The sequence below is a fragment of the Ranitomeya imitator genome, chromosome 2 (genome assembly GCF_032444005.1).
Source record: "Ranitomeya imitator isolate aRanImi1 chromosome 2, aRanImi1.pri, whole genome shotgun sequence".
Taxonomy (NCBI): domain Eukaryota; kingdom Metazoa; phylum Chordata; class Amphibia; order Anura; family Dendrobatidae; genus Ranitomeya; species Ranitomeya imitator.
Genome location: NC_091283.1, coordinates 825649106 through 825669499, shown reverse-complemented (window position 1 = coordinate 825669499; position 20394 = coordinate 825649106). Strand labels below are relative to the sequence as shown.

At 45.0% G+C, this 20394-nt stretch overlaps 1 protein-coding gene across 4 annotated transcripts in view; it reads right to left on the bottom strand.

Annotated features, from left to right (window-relative positions):
- Positions 1–20394, bottom strand: part of CRTAC1 (cartilage acidic protein 1) — a 693808-nt gene that overhangs the window by 100796 nt on the left and 572618 nt on the right. For all 4 annotated transcript variants that reach the window (XM_069754016.1, XM_069754014.1, XM_069754015.1 and 1 more), the window contains exon 8: positions 7763–7899. In XM_069754016.1, coding sequence (XP_069610117.1) covers positions 7763–7899 — 137 coding nt within the window. The remainder of the gene's footprint in view (positions 1–7762; positions 7900–20394) is intronic.

Genomic DNA, 20394 nt, shown 5'->3' with positions numbered 1-20394 from the left:
ATATTGCCCAGTGACATAGTATATTGCCCAGCGATGTAGTATATTGCCCAGTCATGTAGTATATTGCCCAGCCATGTAGTATACAGCACAGAGCCACGTAGTATATTGCCCAGCCACGTAGTATACAGCACAGAGCCACGTAGTATATAGCCCAGCCACCAGGGGCGGACTGGGCCGGGTGGCAAGAATGCATATGCCCCCCGGGCCGGTGCCTGAGCAGCTGGACAGGGCCGCTGGAGGACCGGCAGCGATTTTAATACGTAGCGCATTCCGCCAGCCGGCCCTTTAAATCTTGTAAAGTCAGGTGTGCACGTGCATTGCCGGCGCTGAGAAGCGCCGCGGTGGCCGTGCTAGTGCACGAGCACGGCCGCGTTCCTAGGTCCTGCGTGCGCTCGTCTGCTGCCTGTGCCAGCGCGGGCACGCAGGAGATCAGACCACGCGCGCGCATTAAAAGATTTGAAATGTCCGGCGCCTCCACCTGACTGTGTGTGTGTCTGACGCTGGCCGGCCTGCACCAGCGTCAGAGAAAACTGCTCACCAATGCCTGGGATCCTCTTCACCGCCGACGCTGTCACGCTGGACAGGACCCGTCCCACCTCAGCCCTCCATCCTCCCGACCTCACCAGGGACCTGGGTGAGTCCCAAGATGAATTTTTTTTATGTATATACAGCAGTATCACCTATATAATGTGTATAGACTGCTATATATACATTATATAGGTGATACTGCTGTGTATAATCACTATACTACCTATATAATGTATATATAGCAATCTATATCTTATATAGGTGACAGCTACTGATGCATATATACCTTATATAGGTGACACTGTGGGGTGTGTTTATGTGTATATATATATATATATATATATATATATATATATATATATATATATATATATATATGTACATGTATACACAACAGCAGTATCATCTATATAACATATATACATCAGTAGCAGTATTGCCTATATAACATATAGACTGCTATACGTAAATTATATAGGTGGTACAGTGATTATATACAGCAGTTGCACCTATATAATGTGTATAGACTGCTATATATACATTATATAGGTGATACTGCTGTATATAATCACTATACCACCTATGTAATGTACGTATAGCAGTCTATATGTTATATAGGTGACACTCTGCTACTGATGCGTATATACCTTATATAGGTGACACTGGGGTGTGTGTGTGTGTGTATATATCACACCACTGTATACACAGCAGTATCACCTATATAACGTATATACACATCAGTAGCAGTATTGCCTATATAATGTATATAGACTGCTGTATATACACTATATAGGTGATACTATCATATACAGCAGTAGCAGTATCGCCTATATAATGTGTATCCAACATTTGCAGTATCACCTGTATAATATGTAGACTACTGCATATACGTTATATAGGCGACACTGCTGTGTATAGTCGCAGTATATATCTATGTATACACACACACACACACACACACACACACACACACACTAGATTGTGGCCCGATTCTAACTCATCGGGTATTCTAGAATATGCATTTCCACGTAGTATATTGCCCAGCCACGTAGTATACAGCACAGAGCCGCGTAGTATATTGCCCAGCCACGTAGTATACAGCACAGAGCCGCGTAGTATATTGCTCAGTGACATAGTATATTACCCAGGCAGTTTTGTCACAGGTTAAAAAATAAACATATACTCACCTTTCCGAGGGCCCCTTGTAGTCCACGGCAGCTTCCGGTCCCAGGGTTGGTATGAGCGCAGGACCTGTGATGACGTCGTGGTCACATGACCGTGACGTCATGGCAGGTCCTTCTCCCATACCATCTTTGCCACCGGAACCTGCAACGGAAGAAGGCGGCCGGCGCGAGCGACTACGGAGGGTGAGTATAGCAGGTTTTTTTAATTATTATTTTTAACATTACATTTTTTACTATTGATGCCGCATAGGCAGCGTCAATAGTAAAAAGTTGGGGACACACAGGGTTAATAGCGGCGGTAACGGAGTGCGTTACCCGCGGCATAACGCCATCCGTTACTGCCGGCATTAACCCTGTGTTAGCGGTGACCGGAGGGGAGTATGCGGGCGACAGGCACTGACTGTGGGGAGTAAGGACTGTGCCCGTCGCTGATTGGTCGCGGCAGCCATGACAGGCAGCTGGCGAGACCAATCAGCGAATGAATAACCGTGACAGACAGACAGACGGAAGTGACCCTTAGACAACAATTATATAGTATATATATATATATTTATATATATATATATATATAATTTGTCTAAGGGTCACTTCCGTCTGTCCTTTCTTTCTGTCACGGTTATTCATTCGCTGATTGGTCTCGCCAGCTGCCTGTCATAGCTGCCGCGACCAATCAGCGACGGCCACAGTCCGGAAGAAAATGGCCGCTCTTTACTCCCCGCAGTCAGTGCTTGGCGTCCGCATACTCCCCTCCGGTCAGCGCTCACACAGGGTTAATGGCAGCATTGACCGCGGTGTAACGCACTCGGTTAACACTGCTATTAACCCTGTGTGACCACATTTTTACTATTCATGCTGCCTATGCAGCATGAATAGTAAAAATATCTAATGTTAAAAATAATAAAAAAATTAAAAATAGTTACATACTTACCCTCCGGTGGCCCCCCCGGATCAGGAACCGGCCTTTTCCGCTCCGCGCGACGTCCCGGTGACCGCTGCATGCATTGCGGTCTCGCGAGATGATGACGTACGTTCTCGCAAGACCGCAATGCAATCTTCAGACCGGACCGCGCGCCAAGCATCGGGGAACGGACGCTTCGATCCGGAGGCTCCAGGAGGTGAGTATGTAACTATTTTTTATTTTAATTCTTTTTTTTTAACAGGGATATGGTGCATACTACGTGACTGGCCAATATACTACGTGATTGTGCTGTATACTACGTGACTGGCCAATATACTACGTGATTGTGCTGTATACTACGTAACTGGGCATACTGCCCAGCCACGTAGTATATTGCCCAGCCACGTAGTATATTGCCCAGCCACGTAGTGTACTGCCCAGTCACGTAGTATATTGCCCAGCCACGTAGTATACAGCACAGAGCCGCATAGTATACTGCCCAGTTACGTGGCTGGGCAGTATACTACGTGGCTCTGTGCTGTATACTACGTGGCTCTGTGCTGTATACTACGTGGCTCTGTGCTGTATACTACGTGGCTCTGTGCTGTATACTACGTGGCTCTGTGCGTAGCTGGGCAATATACTACGTGAACTACGTGGCTGGGCAATATGCTACGTGGCTAAAGAGCACCATGTAAATGGACCTGTGGTCGATCATGCGCACTTCGGCGCCATTCACATGTGGCTCTTCAAATAACGCCTTTAAGAGGAGTGTTGAAGGGCAGGACAAAGTATAGCAAAATTCACTGATTGGGGGTGGGGAGTGTTTGAGTATGTGGACTGGTGGGGTTTTTTGTGGCAGGGCTGCTTTTTTGTCCCTGTCCGGCCCTGTGTGTGTGTGTGTGTGTGATTATACAGTGGGATTGTGCGTGTGTGCACTATATATACAGTGGGGCTGTGCGTGTGTCAATTATACATTGGGACTGTGCGTGTGTGTTATATATATATATATATATATATATGTATATATATCTCTCGCATGTTTGCCGTCACAGGACAACCTGTTCCCGGCGCAGGCACCGGAGAATCCTCACAGAGCATAGTGCGCATGATATGAGGATTCACACATAGTGACTGTAGACATGTAGCTTAAAGGGAACCTGTCACCCCGAAATTCGCGGGTGAGGTAAGCCCACCGGCATCAGGGGCTTATCTACAGCATTCTGTAATGCTGTAGATAAGCCCCCGATGTTACCTGAAAAAGGAGAAAAAGATGTTAGATTATACTTACCCAGGGGCGGTCCCGCTGCTGGTCAGGTCGGATGGGCGTCTCCGGTCCGCTGCGGCGCCTCCCATCTTCTTTCCATGACGTCCTCTTCTGATCTTCAGCCACGGCTCCGGCGCAGGCGTACTTTGCTCTGCCCTGTTGAGGGCAGACAAAGTACTGCAGTGCGCAGGCGCCGGAAAGGTCAGAGGCCCGGCGCCTGCGCACTGCAGTACTTTGTCTGCCCTCAACAGGGCAGAGCAAAGTACGCCTGCGCCGGAGCCGTGGCTGAAGATCAGAAGAGGACGTCATGGAAAAAAGATAGGAGGCGCCGCAGCGGACCGGAGACGCCCATCCGACCTGACCAGCAGCGGGACCGCCCCTGGGTGAGTATAATATAACGTCTTTTTCTCCTTTTTCAGGTAACATCGGGGGCTTATCTACAGCATTACAGAATGCTGTAGATAAGCCCCTGATGCCGGTGGGCTTAGCTCACCCGCGATTTTCGGGGTGACAGGTGCCCTTTAAGATCCGACAACCCCTTTAAGGATGGGCCGCTACTCATGGGCCACTGCTGTGTACTTGCCCCCCAGGCTAAAATTTGCCAGTCAGCCCCTGCCAGCCACGTAGTATATTGCCCAGCCACGTAGTATATTGCCCAGCCACGTAGTATATAGCCCAGCCACGTAGTATATTGCCAAACTACGTAGTATATTGCCCAGTCACGTAGTATACAGCACAGAGCTACATAGTATATTGCACAACGACGTAGTATACAGCACAGAGCCATGTAGTATATCGCCCAGCCACATAGTATATTGCCCAGTGACATAGTATATTGCCCAGTGACGTAGTATATTGCCCAGTGACGTAGTATATTGCCCAGTGACGTAGTATACAGCACAGAGCCACGTACTATATTGCACAGCGACATAGTATACAGCACAGAGCCATATAGTATACAGCACAGAGCCATGTCGTATGTTGCCCAGTGACGTAGTATATTGCCCAGCCACGTATGTCACAGGTTAAAAAATAAGGGCCCCTTGTAGTTCTAACATACTCACCATTCTCGTCGCTGCTCCTCAGCGTCCCGTCTCTCCGCCTCCTGGGATCCAACGGCGCTGTGCCGATGGGCGCGCGGCTGCCGCCATCTTGCGTTCCCAGGATGCATTGGAAAATTACCCAGATGACTTAGCGCTCTCGCGAGAGAGTATGCGTATAGCAGGATTTTTGTTTTTTTTAATTATTTTTAACATTACTTTTTTTACTATTGATGCCGCATAGGCAGCATCAATAGTAAAAGGTTGGGGACACACAGGGTTAATAGCGGCGGCAACGGAGTGCATTACCCGCGGCATAACGCGGTCCGTTTCCACCGGCATTAACTCTGTGTTAGCGGTGAGTGGAGGGGAGTATGGAGCGAGCGCCAGGGACACTGACTGCGGGGAGTAAGGAGCGGAGCGCCGGGGACACTGACTGCGGGGAGCGGGGACTATGGAGCAGAGCGCCGGGGACACTGCGGGGACTATGGAGCGGAGCGCCGGGGACACTGCGGGGACTATGGAGCGGAGTGCCGGGGACACTGCGGGGACTATGGAGCGTAGCGCCGGGGACACTGCGGGGTCTATGGAGCAGAGCGCCGGGGACACTGCGGGGACTATGGAGCGGAGCGCCGGGGACACTGCGGGGACTATGGAGCGGAGCGCCGGAGACACTGCGGGGACTATGGAGCGGAGCGCCGGGGACACTGCGGGGACTATGGAGCGGAGCGCCGGGGACACTGCGTGGACTATGGAGTGGAGCGCCGGGGACACTGCGGGGTCTATGGAGCAGAGCGCCGGGGACACTGCGGGGACTATGGAGCGGAGCGCCGGGGACACTGCGGGGACTATGGAGCGGAGCGCCGGGGACACTGCGGGGAGTATGGAGCGGAGCGCCGGGGACACTGCGGGGTGTGGGGAGTATGGAGCGGGCGCCGGCCACTGACTGCGGGGAGTAAGGAGCGGCCATTTTCTTCCGGACTGTGCCCGTCGCTGATTGGTCGCGGGACCAATCAGCGAATGAATACCGTGACAGAAAGAAAGAAAGAAAGAAAGAAGGACAGACGGAAGTGACCCTTAGACAATTATATAGTATATATGTGTGTGTATGGGTATATATTATATACAGTGGGGCAAAAAAGTATTTAGTCAGTCAGCAATAGTGCAAGTTCCACCACTTAAAAAGATGAGAGGCGTCTGTAATTTACATCATAGGTAGACCTCAACTATGGGAGACAAACTGAGAAAAAAAAATCCAGAAAATCACATTGTCTGTTTTTTTTATCATTTTATTTGCATATTATGGTGTAAAATTAGTATTTGGTCAGAAACAAACAATCAAGATTTCTGGCTCTCACAGACCTGTAACTTCTTCTTTAAGAGTCTCCTCTTTCCTCCACTCATTACCTGTAGTAATGGCACCTGTTTAAACTTGTTATCAGTATAAAAAGACACCTGTGCACACCCTCAAACAGTCTGACTCCAAACTCCACTATGGTGAAGACCAAAGAGCTGTCAAAGGACACCAGAAACAAAATTGTAGCCCTGCACCAGGCTGGGAAGACTGAATCTGCAATAGCCAACCAGCTTGGAGTGAAGAAATCAACAGTGGGAGCAATAATTAGAAAATGGAAGACATACAAGACCACTGATAATCTCCCTCGATCTGGGGCTCCACGCAAAATCCCACCCCGTGGGGTCAGAATGATCACAAGAACGGTGAGCAAAAATCCCAGAACCACGCGGGGGGGACCTAGTGAATGAACTGCAGAGAGCTGGGACCAATGTAACAAGGCCTACCATAAGTAACACACTACGCCACCATGGACTCAGATCCTGCCGTGCCAGACGTGTCCCACTGCTTAAGCCAGTACATGTCCGGGCCCGCCTGAAGTTTGCTAGAGAGCATTTGGATGATTCAGAGGAGTTTTGGGAGAATGTCCTATGGTCTGATGAAACCAAACTGGAACTGTTTGGTAGAAACACAACTTGTCGTGTTTGGAGGAAAAAGAATACTGAGTTGCATCCATCAAACACCATACCTACTGTAAAACATGGTGGTGGAAACATCATGCTTTGGGGCTGTTTCTCTGCAAAGGGGCCAGGACGACTGATCCGGGTACATGAAAGAATGAATGGGGCCATGTATTGTGAGATTTTGAGTGCAAACCTCCTTCCATCAGCAAGGGCATTGAAGATGAAACATGGCTGGGTGTTTCAACATGACAATGATCCAAAGCACACCGCCAGGGCAACAAAGGAGTGGCTTCGTAAGAAGCATTTCAAGGTCCTGGAGTGGCCTAGCCAGTCTCCAGATCTCAACCCTATAGAAAACCTTTGGAGGGAGTTGAAAGTCCGTGTTGCCAAGCGAAAAGCCAAAAACATCACTGCTCTAGAGGAGATCTGCATGGAGGAATGGGCCAACATACCAACAACAGTGTGTGGCAACCTTGTGAAGACTTACAGAAAACGTTTGACCTCTGTCATTGCCAACAAAGGATATATTACAAAGTATTGAGATGAAATTTTGTTTCTGACCAAATACTTATTTTCCACCATAATATGCAAATAAAATGATAAAAAAACAGACAATGTGATTTTCTGGATTTTTTTTTCTCAGTTTGTCTCCCATAGTTGAGGTCTACCTATGATGTAAATTACAGACGCCTCTCATCTTTTTAAGTGGTGGAACTTGCACTATTGCTGACTGACTAAATACTTTTTTGCCCCACTATATATATATATATATATATATATATATATATATATATATATATATATATATATAGGGATATTATGCTGATGTTTCATGTGGTTGAATATATAACACATTCTGTGGTTTTACCTGAACATACGATTTGCTGAAGAGCCCCTGTAGGCGATATTATTAAAAAAGACTTCCAGCTCCTGATCATTATCGAAGTCAGCGGCAATCACCGTGCGGATTGGAGACGGCATAGAGAACTTCTGAGTAGCAATATCCTGTTTAAAGATAGAAGAGAGATATAAGAGCTCACAATTATCTCTTATTAAAAGGCCCATCGTTAATGTAATGACTCAGATGTTACTCCAGGAGACCTCCGGGTAATCAGGAGGATCTTACAAATTAAAATTAGAAACAAAAGAACTGTGTATACCTCGTCCGTCACAGCATCTTATCAGTCCTACATTCAACAGGTCAATGAGCCTTCAGCCATCTCTAATCCACGAGGAATCAAGAATGTGTCGTTTGATTTCTCTTCGCTCAAATTAAATTTTAAATTCAACACTTAAGAAAAAAATATTTCTGGAATTTTTCATTGATTACTTTACTTTGGACATTATTATGGGTTTTAAAGTCCATCACAATTATTGCACCTGCGCAGTAAATAGAACCGCAGCATGAAAATTATTAGCTACAGTAAAAAAAAAAAAGTAGGAATATTTTTTGCTAGAAATTTGGCAAATTACAGGAACCTGACGCGAACTGGTCCAGCATCAGGTGAAGACTGAGGACTATTGTGGACAGAACATGCCGAGGGGCTTTTGCAGTGATTAATCATTGCCAAAAACAGTATTAAGTTTGATTTACAAAAAAAAAATAATTCCAAAAGTAAAAGTGCTTCTAAGGACCCTTTGAAATCAGCTGGTATTACAACCCCCACCTCCTCTTTGAAGATAGGAGCCCAGTGCTACCTTCTGTGCATCTACATATAGTATTAATGATATTGCAATCTTTTAAGTCAGATGATTTCTACATTGGACAGAAGCAATTGTCCCTTGGAGACACCTTGTCATCATTCCTTGTCTTAGATAGTCCCAAAAAATAAACATTTAGGCCACACAGGCTGCTCGCAGTAGCACAAACAACATGCAGCCTGGCCTTGTCGTGTTGAAAAACTGTTCCCGGAATACTTCGGAGAAATGGTTGCACCACTTTTTCCACCAGGAGATCAATGTAAAGCCGAGTTGCAAGCATACATGAATGAAGAGACAAAAGAAAAGAATGAAGAGCACTCACCGTCCATAAAATTCCAATCCTTTATTATGACATATAGTAACATAGTAACATAGTAACATAGTTAGTAAGGCCGAAAAAAGACATTTGTCCATCCAGTTCAGCCTATATTCCATCATAATAAATACCCAGATCTACGTCCTTCTACAGAACCTAATAATTGTATGATACAATATTGTTCTGCTCCAGGAAGACATCCAGGCCTCTCTTGAACCCCTCGACTGAGTTCGCCATCACCACCTCCTCAGGCAAGCAATTCCAGATTCTCACTGCCCTAACAGTAAAGAATCCTCTTCTATGTTGGTGGAAAAACCTTCTCTCCTCCAGACGCAAAGAATGCCCCCTTGTGCCCGTCACCTTCCTTGGTATAAACAGATCCTCAGCGAGATATTTGTATTGTCCCCTTATATACTTATACATGGTTATTAGATCGCCCCTCAGTCGTCTTTTTTCTAGACTAAATAATCCTAATTTCGCTAATCTATCTGGGTATTGTAGTTCTCCCATCCCCTTTATTAATTTTGTTGCCCTCCTTTGTACTCTCTCTAGTTCCATTATATCCTTCCTGAGCACCGGTGCCCAAAACTGGACACAGTACTCCATGTGCGGTCTAACTAGGGATTTGTACAGAGGCAGTATAATGCTCTCATCATGTGTATCCAGACCTCTTTTAATGCACCCCATGATCCTGTTTGCCTTGGCAGCTGCTGCCTGGCACTGGCTGCTCCAGGTAAGTTTATCATTAACTAGGATCCCCAAGTCCTTCTCCCTGTCAGATTTACCCAGTGGTTTCCCGTTCAGTGTGTAATGGTGATATTGATTCCCTCTTCCCATGTGTATAACCTTACATTTATCATTGTTAAACCTCATCTGCCACCTTTCAGCCCAAGTTTCCAACTTATCCAGATCCATCTGTAGCAGAATACTATCTTCTCTTGTATTAACTGCTTTACATAGTTTTGTATCATCTGCAAATATCGATATTTTACTGTGTAAACCTTCTACCAGATCATTAATGAATATGTTGAAGAGAACAGGTCCCAATACTGACCCCTGCGGTACCCCACTGGTCACAGCGACCCAGTTAGAGACTATACCATTTATAACCACCCTCTGCTTTCTATCACTAAGCCAGTTACTAACCCATTTACACACATTTTCCCCCAGACCAAGCATTCTCATTTTGTGTACCAACCTCTTGTGCGGCACGGTATCAAACGCTTTGGAAAAATCGAGATATACCACGTCCAATGACTCACCGTGGTCCAGTCTATAGCTTACCTCTTCATAAAAACTGATTAGATTGGTTTGACAGGAGCGATTTCTCATAAACCCATGCTGATATGGAGTTAAACAGTTATTCTCATTGAGATAATCCAGAATAACATCCCTCAGAAACCCTTCAAATATTTTACCAACAATAGAGGTTAGACTTACTGGCCTATAATTTCCAGGTTCACTTTTAGAGCCCTTTTTGAATATTGGCACCACATTTGCTATGCGCCAATCCTGCGGAACAGACCCTGTCTCTATAGAGTCCCTAAAAATAAGAAATAATGGTTTATCTATTACATTACTTAGTTCTCTTAGTACTCGTGGGTGTATGCCATCCGGACCCGGAGATTTATCTATTTTAATCTTATTTAGCCGGTTTCGCACCTCTTCTTGGGTTAGATTGGTGACCCTTAATATAGGGTTTTCATTGTTTCTTGGGATTTCACCTAGCATTTCATTTTCCACCGTGAATACCGTGGAGAAGAAGGTGTTTAATATGTTAGCTTTTTCCTCGTCATCTACAACCATTCTTTCCTCACTATTTTTTAAGGGGCCTACATTTTCAGTTTTTATTCTTTTACTATTGATATAGTTGAAGAACAGTTTGGGATTAGTTTTACTCTCCTTAGCAATGTGCTTCTCTGTTTCCTTTTTGGCAGCTTTAATTAGTTTTTTAGATAAAGTATTTTTCTCCCTATAGTTTTTTAGAGCTTCAATGGTGCCATCCTGCTTTAATAGTGCAAATGCTTTCTTTTTACTGTTAATTGCCTGTCTTACTTCTTTGTTTAGCCACATTGGGTTTTTCCTATTTCTAGTCCTTTTATTCCCACAAGGTATAAACCGCTTACACTGCCTATTTAGGATGTTCTTAAACATTTCCCATTTATTATCTGTATTCTCATTTCTGAGGATATTGTCCCAGTCTACCAGATTAAGGGCATCTCTAAGCTGTTCAAACTTTGCCTTCCTAAAGTTCAATGTTTTTGTGACTCCCTGACAAGTCCCCCTAGTGAAAGACAGGTGAAACTGCACAATATTGTGGTCGCTATTTCCTAAATGCCCAACCACCTGCAGATTTGTTATTCTGTCAGGTCTATTAGATAGTATTAGGTCTAAAAGTGCTGCTCCTCTGGTTGGATTCTGCACCAATTGTGAAAGATAATTTTTCTTGGTTATTAGCAGAAACCTGTTGCCTTTATGGGTTTCACAGGTTTCTGTTTCCCAGTTAATATCCGGGTAGTTAAAGTCCCCCATAACCAGGACCTCATTATGGGTTGCAGCTTCATCTATCTGCTTTAGAAGTAGACTTTCCATGCTTTCTGTTATATTTGGGGGTTTGTAACAGACCCCAATGAGAATTTTGTTACCATTTTTCCCTCCATGAATTTCAACCCATATGGACTCGACATCCTCATTCCCTTCGCTAATATCCTCCCTTAAAGTGGACTTTAGACAAGACTTTACATAGAGACAAACCCCTCCTCCTCTCCGATTTTTACGATCCTTTCTAAACAGACTGTAACCCTGTAAGTTAACTGCCCAGTCATAGCTTTCATCTAACCATGTCTCGGTTATTCCCACTATGTCAAAGTTACCTGTAGATATTTCTGCTTCTAGTTCTTCCATCTTGTTTGTCAGGCTTCTGGCGTTTGCGAGCATGCAGTTTAGAGGATTTTGTTTTGTTCCAATCTCCTCACTGTGGATTGTTTTAGAAATGTTCTTACCTCCCTTCTGAGTATGTTTTCCTGGGTCGTCTTTGTTCGAGTCTAATGTTTTTCTTCCCGTCCCCTCTTCTTCTAGTTTAACGCCCTCCTGATGAGTGTAGCGAGTCTTCTGGCGAATGTGTGTTTCCCAGGTTTGTTGAGGTGTAGTCCGTCTCTGGCGAGGAGTCCATCATACCAGTAATTCACACCGTGGTCCAGGAATCCAAATCCTTGTTGTCTGCACCATCGTCTTAGCCAGTTGTTTGCATCAAGGATCCTGTTCCATCTCCTGGTGCCATGCCCGTCTACTGGAAGGATAGAAGAAAAAACTACCTGTGCATCCAGTTCCTTTACTTTCTTCCCCAACTCTTCAAAGTCCTTGCAGATTGTCGGTAGGTCCTTCCTTGCCGTGTCATTGGTGCCAACATGTATCAGAAGAAATGGGTGGACGTCCTTGGAGCTGAAGAGCTTTGGTATCCTATCGGTCACATCCTTGATCATCGCACCTGGAAGGCAGCATACTTCTCTTGCAGTTATGTCCGGTCTGCAGATGGCTGCTTCTGTGCCTCTCAGTAGTGAGTCTCCCACCACCACCACTCTTCGTTGCTTCTTGGCTGTACTTTTTGCTGTCACTTGTTGCTGTGTGCCCTTTTCTTTTTTGCTTGCTGGTATTGCTTCATTCTTAGGTGTGCCATCTTCATCCTCTACAAAGATTTGATATCGGTTCTTCAGTTGTGTGGTTGGTGATTTCTCCATGGTCTTCTTGCTTCTTTTGGTCACATGCTTCCACTCATCTGCTTTTGGAGGTTCTCTGACACTTTTTGCACCTTCTGTGACCAGTAGAGATGCTTCTGTTCTGTCTAGAAAGTCTTCATTCTCTTTGATGAGTTTCAAAGTTGCTATTCTTTCTTCCAGACCCCGCACCTTTTCTTCTAAAAGAGCCACTAGTCTACACTTCTGACAGGTGAAATTTAATTCTTCTTCTGGTCGATCTGTGAACATGTAGCACATGCTGCAGCTCACCATGTAGGTTGTCACATCTGCCATGTTGCTCCTAGATCCTGCTGACTTGCTGTGTGTTTTCCTTCTTGTGTAATCTACTCAGCCAAGCTCTCTTGCAATAATGTCCTACAGGCAAAAATTCGGTTTGGTGATGCTTTCGAAGCAGCTGGTCCCGGCTGTACCCAACGATCTTCTAGCTTAGGGAGACTTCGCTTCTCCCAGAAGGCACCTGGAATATGCAAATTAGCCTCCTGAAGCTTGAATCCCTGGTTTGGTGATGCTTTCGAAGCAGCTGGTCCCGGCTGTACCCAATATGCGTCATTGGCAGGGAAACAAGGGAGAACGTGAACTGCAAACGGACGATGGCCGTTTCGCGCTACCGTGCTTCCATGGGTCCTAACATGAATACATGAATGAAGACTAGAGGAGTCCATCTGCCGTATATTGTGCTAGCCAACACCATAATCCCGGGAGTAGAACCGATGTAACATTCCATCGTGAAGGCCTCTTCATGGCGTTGCCCACATGATCTCCAGACCAATCTTCAAAAAGCACATTACAGTGATGAATATGCGGCTCCACCTCCCATAGGGGTGGAGCCGCATATTCATTACTGTAATAAGCGGCACCATGTGACCGCTCATACAGGACAAGCAGCGACGCTGAGAGGATGTAAGCGCCGAGGGAGCTGGGTAAGTATTTTAATGCCAGCGGGGGGGCGCACAGGGGGTGGGAGGGGGCAGATTACCGGCAACTTTATTTTAAAAACAAAAATAAATTAAAAAAAAGATTATTCACTTCTTCTTTCCAGTAAACGCTGCTGGGAAGAAGGGATGAATACCGGCTTCAGCACCGCACGCAGGGGACAGCGCTTAACTCTAGCGCTGTCTCCTGCACGGTCCGTGTGGTCCTCAGTCGGCACACGGCTGCCGCACATGTGCCACACTGATGTTCAACGTAAGCACACGGACACACGGACACGGATAATTCTGGTACCGATTTTTCCGGTAGCGGAATTATCTGGACATTTGAGACTGCCCTTAGGACGCACATTCAGTTGAAGTTTCAGCTTAAGTCGGTGGGCCCCTACCAACATGAAACTGGTCACGTTTGATACTTCTGCGATGGCGGTCGCTGCTCCCCTGATGTTAGAAATGGATCTGTTGCATAAATGATACAATTAGCAGAGGAGGGGGACACCATAGATTATTATGAGGACTGTCTGATTTCCATTATGTGTCCGTTTTAGAACAGAAGAAAATACTCATCATGGAGAATTTCTTCTTCAGCTCTTAATCCTGACACATAGCGAAACCCAGACTGACCCCATAATAATCAATGGGGCCCCTCTGCTTCCATTTGCATCAGTTATTATGTAATTACTAGATGGTGGCCCGATTCTAATGCATCTGGTATTCTAGAATATGCATGTCCATGTAGTATATTGCACAGCCCACGTAGTATATTGCCCAGCCACGTAGTATATTGCCCAGTCATGTAGTATATTGCAGTGACGTAGTATATTGCCCAGCCACGTAGTATATTGCACAGTCACGTAGTATATTGTCCAGCCACGTAGTATATTGCCCAGACACGTAGTATATTGCCCAGCCACATAGTATATTGCCTAGTCACGTAGTATATTGCACAGTGACGTAGTATATTGCCCAGCCACGTAGTATATTGCACAGTCACGTAGTATATTGTCCAGCCACGTAGTATATTGCCCAGACACGTAGTATATTGCCCAGCTACGTAGTATATTGCCCAGTGACGTAGTATATTGCCCAGTTACGTAGTATATTGCCCAGTGACGTAGCATATTGCCCAGACACGTAGTATATTGCCCAGTTACATAGTATATTGCCCAACCATGTAGTATATTGCCCAGCCACGGAGTATATTGCCCAACCACGTAGTATATTGCCCAGTGACGTAGTATATTGCCCAGCCACGTAGTATATTGCCCAGCCACATAGTATATTGCCCAGTCACATAGTATATTGCCCAGCCACATAGTATATGGCCCAACCACGTAGTATATTGCCCAGCCACGGAGTATATTGCCCAACCACGTAGTATATTGCCCAGTGACGTAGTATATTGCCCAGCCACATAGTATATTGCCCAGCCACATAGTATATTGCCCAGTCACATAGTATATTGCCCAGCCACATAGTATATGGCCCAACCACGTAGTATATTGCCCAGACACGAAGTATATTGCCCAGCTACGTAGTATATTGCCCAGTGACGTAGTATATTGCCCAGCTACGTAGTATATTGCCCAGTGACGTAGTATATTGCCCAGACACGTAGTATATTGCCCAGTTACATAGTATATTGCCCAACCACGTAGTATATTGCCCAGCCACGGAGTATATTGCCCAACCACGTAGTATATTGCCCAGTGACGTAGTATATTGCCCAGCCACGTAGTATATTGCCCAGCCACGTAGTATATTGCCCAGCCACATAGTATATGGCCCAACCACGTAGTATATTGCCCAGCCACGTAGTATATTGCCCAGTTACGTAGTATATTGCCTAGTGACGTAGTATATTGAGCAGCCACATAGTATATTGCCCAGTTACGTAGTATATTGCCCAACCACGTAGTATATTGCCCAGCCACGTAGTATATTGCCCAGTTACGTAGTATATTGCCTAGTGACGTAGTATATTGCACAGCCACGTAGTATATTGCCCAGTTACGTAGTATATTACCCAGTGACGTAGTATACAGCACAGAGCCACGTAGTATATTGCACAGCGACGTAGTATACAGCACAGGGCCACGTAGTATATTGGCCAGTCACGTAGTATATTGCCCAGTTACGTAATATATTGCCCAGTGACGTAGTATATTGCCCAGCTACGTAGTATATTGCCCAGCTATGTAGTATATTGCCCAGCCAGGTTTGTCACAGGTTAAAAAATAAAAAATAAACATATACTCACCTTTCCGAGGGCCCCTTGTAGTCCACGGCAGCTTCCGGTCCCAGGGTTGGTATGACGTATGACCGTGACGTCATGGCAGGTCCTTCTGCCATACCATCTTTGCCACCGGAACCTGCAACGGAAGATGGTGGCTGGAGCGAGCGACTATAGAGGGTGAGTATAGCAGGTTTTTTTTTTTAAATTATTTTTAACATTACATTTTTTACTATTGATGCCGCATAGGCAGCGTCAATAGTAAAAAGTTGGGGACACACAGGGTTAATAGCGGCGGTAACGGAGTGCGTTACCCGCGGCATGACGCGGTCCATTACCGCCGGCATTAACCCTGTGTTAGCGGTGACTGGAGGGGAGTAAGGAGCGGGCGCCAGGCACTGACTGCAGGGAGTAAGGAGCTGCCATTTTCTTCCAGACTGTGCCCATCGCTGATTGGTCGCGGCAGCCATGACAGGCAGCTGGTGAGACCAATCAGTGAATGAATAACCGTGACAGAAGGACAGACAGACGGAAGTGACCATTAGACAATTATATAGTAGATTCCATTTGTCTCCTCCTCAAAACAGAACAGAGAAAGAGAATGTCCAAAAGGAAGTGTGGACAAAGTGATTTTGTACGTCAGTGCTTGAGTCCAGAGGTAACCTACTTGTCAACTCTTACGAAAGTGCTTATGAGCAAGAACCAAGTAGTGTGGCACATTGCTGGAATTTTTGTACAATTATACTCTCTTTTTAGATATCATGACCCTTTTATATCCATGTTTCTGCCCTCTGGATGTCAGGGATCTTTCTGTACACAAAGCATCCTGTTGTTAGGTACAAGAGTCCTGACGAAACCGCTGCTTTTCGGGAAGTATTGAGAGGCTTTTGTAAAGATTTCCAAGTCTTCTGGGAACCCAAAATGTCTCTAGGATAGTGTTATGGTATTCTGTGTAAAACTCTTCATGAATTTTTAGAAACATAAATACGTGAGTAAAAATTGGTTGATTGGTTGCGGCAAAACAGCCACGACCAATCAGCGACAGGCACAGTCCGGAAGAAAATGGCCGCTCCTTACTCCCCACAGTCAGTGCCCGGCGCCCGCATACTCCGCTCCAGTCACCGCTCATACAGGGCTAATGCCGGCGGTAATGGATCACGTTATTCCGCGGGTAACGCACTCCATTACCGCCGCTATTAACCCTGTGTGTCCCCAAACTTTTACTATTGATGCTGCCTATGCGGCATCAATAGTAAAAAAAATTTAATGTTAAAAATAATAAACAAAAACCTGCTATACTACGTAGCTGGGCAATATACTACGTAGCTGGGCAATATACTACGTAGCTGGGCAATATACTACGTAGCTGGGCAATATACTACGTAGCTGGGCAATATACTACGTGACTGGGCAATATACTACATAGCTGGGCAATATACTACGTGGCTGGGCAATATACTACGTGGCTGGGCAATATACTACGTGGCTGGGCAATATACTACGTGGCTGGGCAATATACTACGTGGCTGGGCAATATACTATGTGACTGAGCAATATACTATGTGGCTGGGCAATATACTACGTGGGCTGTGCAATATACTACGTGACTGGGCAATATACTACGTGACTGGGCAATATACTACGTGACTGGGCAATAAACTACGTGGCTGGGCAATATACTACGTGGCTGGGCAATATACTATGTGACTGGGCAATATACTATGTGACTGGGCAATAAACTACGTGGCTGGGCAATATACTACGTGACTGGGCAATATACTACGTGACTGGGCAATATACTACATGACTGGGCAATATACTACGTGGCTGGGCAATATACTACGTGGCTGGGCAATATACTATGTGACTGGGCAATATACTATGTGACTGGGCAATATACTACGTGACTGGGCAATAAACTACGTGGCTGGGCAATATACTACGTGACTGGGCAATATACTATGTGACTGGGCAATATACTACGTGACTGGGCAATATACTATGTGACTGGGCAATATACTACGTGACTGGGCAATATACTACGTGACTGGGCAATAAACTACGTGACTGGGCAATATACTATGTGACTGGGCAATATACTATGTGACTGGGCAATATACTACGTGGACATGCATATTCTAGAATACCCGATGCGTTAGAATCGGGCCACCATCTAGTAATACAAATAACAAGCCAGACGTTCTGACAGCCTATTTCCTTGTCATCACCCACTTGAAGAAGACAAATCTCACACCTGCGTACTGTACATCTCCAGAAATAATGGTGTGATTTGCAATTTAATATGAAAGGAGCAGACTCATACCAATATTATGGAGATTTTTTTTATTTTGTTTGCTGTGGGATGATTACATTTTCGGGGAAGTAATATTATATGCGGCCATCCTCCCCTTCACCTAAAGGAGCGCAGATCCAGAAGAACAGCATTGTGCATTCTGATGGCATTCCACAGGAGGAAGATTGCCGAGGCCTAGGTAGTCCTGTGTTATATTATGTTTGGAGCTCTAATCCTAAGCAGTTCAGAAAGTGAGAACACATATGCTCGCAAAACACAATATGTAATGTGCACTGAATGATGTGCTTAAAACCTCTTTGAAGTGGTTTTCTACTACTGTGTGAGTAAAAATGGAAATGCTATTAAGAAAGATTATAGTTTGCCAAAAAATAAGTACATTTCTTGCACTTCTGGCCTTTTTGTAATGCTTTATTTCTCCTGTGGGGGCACTGTAGTTTAATTAAACACCTGATCCTCAGGTTCCGCAAGCATTAGAGCTGATCACTGGTGATGCCAGCAGTAACACAGCCTCCCATCTGTTTATTATCAGGCCAGGATTCAAACATAAAGGTAATGTCCTCAGCAGATAATGCCTTTAATAGCCTACATCCCTAGGACCTATGCCATTTTACTCAATCATGGACTCATATTAGACTCTCCCTATTATCAGGTTTCTCATGTTACCGCTGGTTTTACATTTTTCCTACAGACAGAGACATATCCTGAGGGTTTTGGGCCTTAATGATAAATCTCTAACGAGTCCTCTCAGTAGTAATGTGAAATGTTAAACACCGGTATCTTCTTATGGCTTTTGGATCGTAAATTCAATAAAGCCCAAATGTTACCCCTTAACAGACCAAATATTTATACCCCTGCCCTAGCTAATAATACCCCTATCTCTGATGCTCCAAAGGCAGAGGTGGATTAAAGAGGACATCAAGTAAAGTGATTGCTCAATTGATTTATTAAAAATGGACCTAAAGGGGTCTTAAAACAAAAAAGAACCCTACACTCCCTGACAGAAGTTATGTCGCTTATCCATGTTATGTAAATAAAAGCTTATAACCTGACATTAACTTCATCCATTGGTTGTATAAATTATTCTTTTGAAACCCTGCGAAATGTGGTTTAGGTTAAGAAAATAAATTGGCATCAATGCAGAAATATTGATCAGTTAATGGACACAGAATGGTCAGATTTTGGCAAGACAAAAGTTTTGACGCCCACAGAAAGTATTGTGATATTCAAACAAATAATTAACTTAAAATACAAATATATGTGGCATAACATTGGTGAATGAAGTTGTGGTGCTATTAGAGTCATATTTAATATTTTGTGTGACTTCCATGAGCTTGAAGGACTGCATCCATGCAGTTCAACAATGATTCACACAATTTATTAATGAAGTCATCAGGAATAGCAGAGAATGCCGTCTTACATGCCTCCCAGAGTGCATCTAGATTCTTTGGTTTTGTCTTCCAAGCTTCCTCTTTCATCCTACCCCAAACATGCTCAATGATGTTCATGTCTGGTGACCGGGCTGGCCAGTCCTTGAGCACCTTGATCTCTTTTGCCTGGAGGAACTTTGTTGTAGCGATGGATGTATGAGATGGAGCACCATCCTGCTGCAGAAATTGACTCCTATTATGATTTGGAATATAAGAGGTAGCTAATACTTCTTGATATTTTAGGCTATTGATATTGCCTTTCACCTTGCAAATGTTTCGCCCACCCCCATACTGAATGTAACCCCAGACCATGATCTTTCCACCACCAAATGTAACTGTTTTCTGAGTGTATTTTGGATCCATACGGGCTCCAGTAGGTCTCTTGCAGTATTTGCGGCAGTTGTGATATAATTCTACTGAAGATTCATCAGAGAAATCCACCTTCTGCCATTTTCCAGCGTCCATCTGTTTAGCAGGCTGTGGGACTTTGCAAATGCCACACTTTTTTTATTTGCATTTTGTTTAGTGCTGGCTTCTGGGCACTGATTCGACCATGGAGGCCATTTCGAGACAGAATCCTACAAACTGTTCTACTTGACACAGGGACTTGAGGTGACCAGGCCTGTTGGAGCTCTGCTGTAGTGGAAGAGGGGCTTGCTTTGGATTTTCTAACCAACAAACGTTCCTCCTGAGCAGTTGTCTTGCGGGTCTGCCAGACCTGGGCTTGTCAAACACATCTCCAGTCTCTTCAGATCTTTTTTTAATTCTTTGTACTTGATGCTGAGACACATTAAAGGTGTCAGCCACCTCTGCAGTGGATTTGGT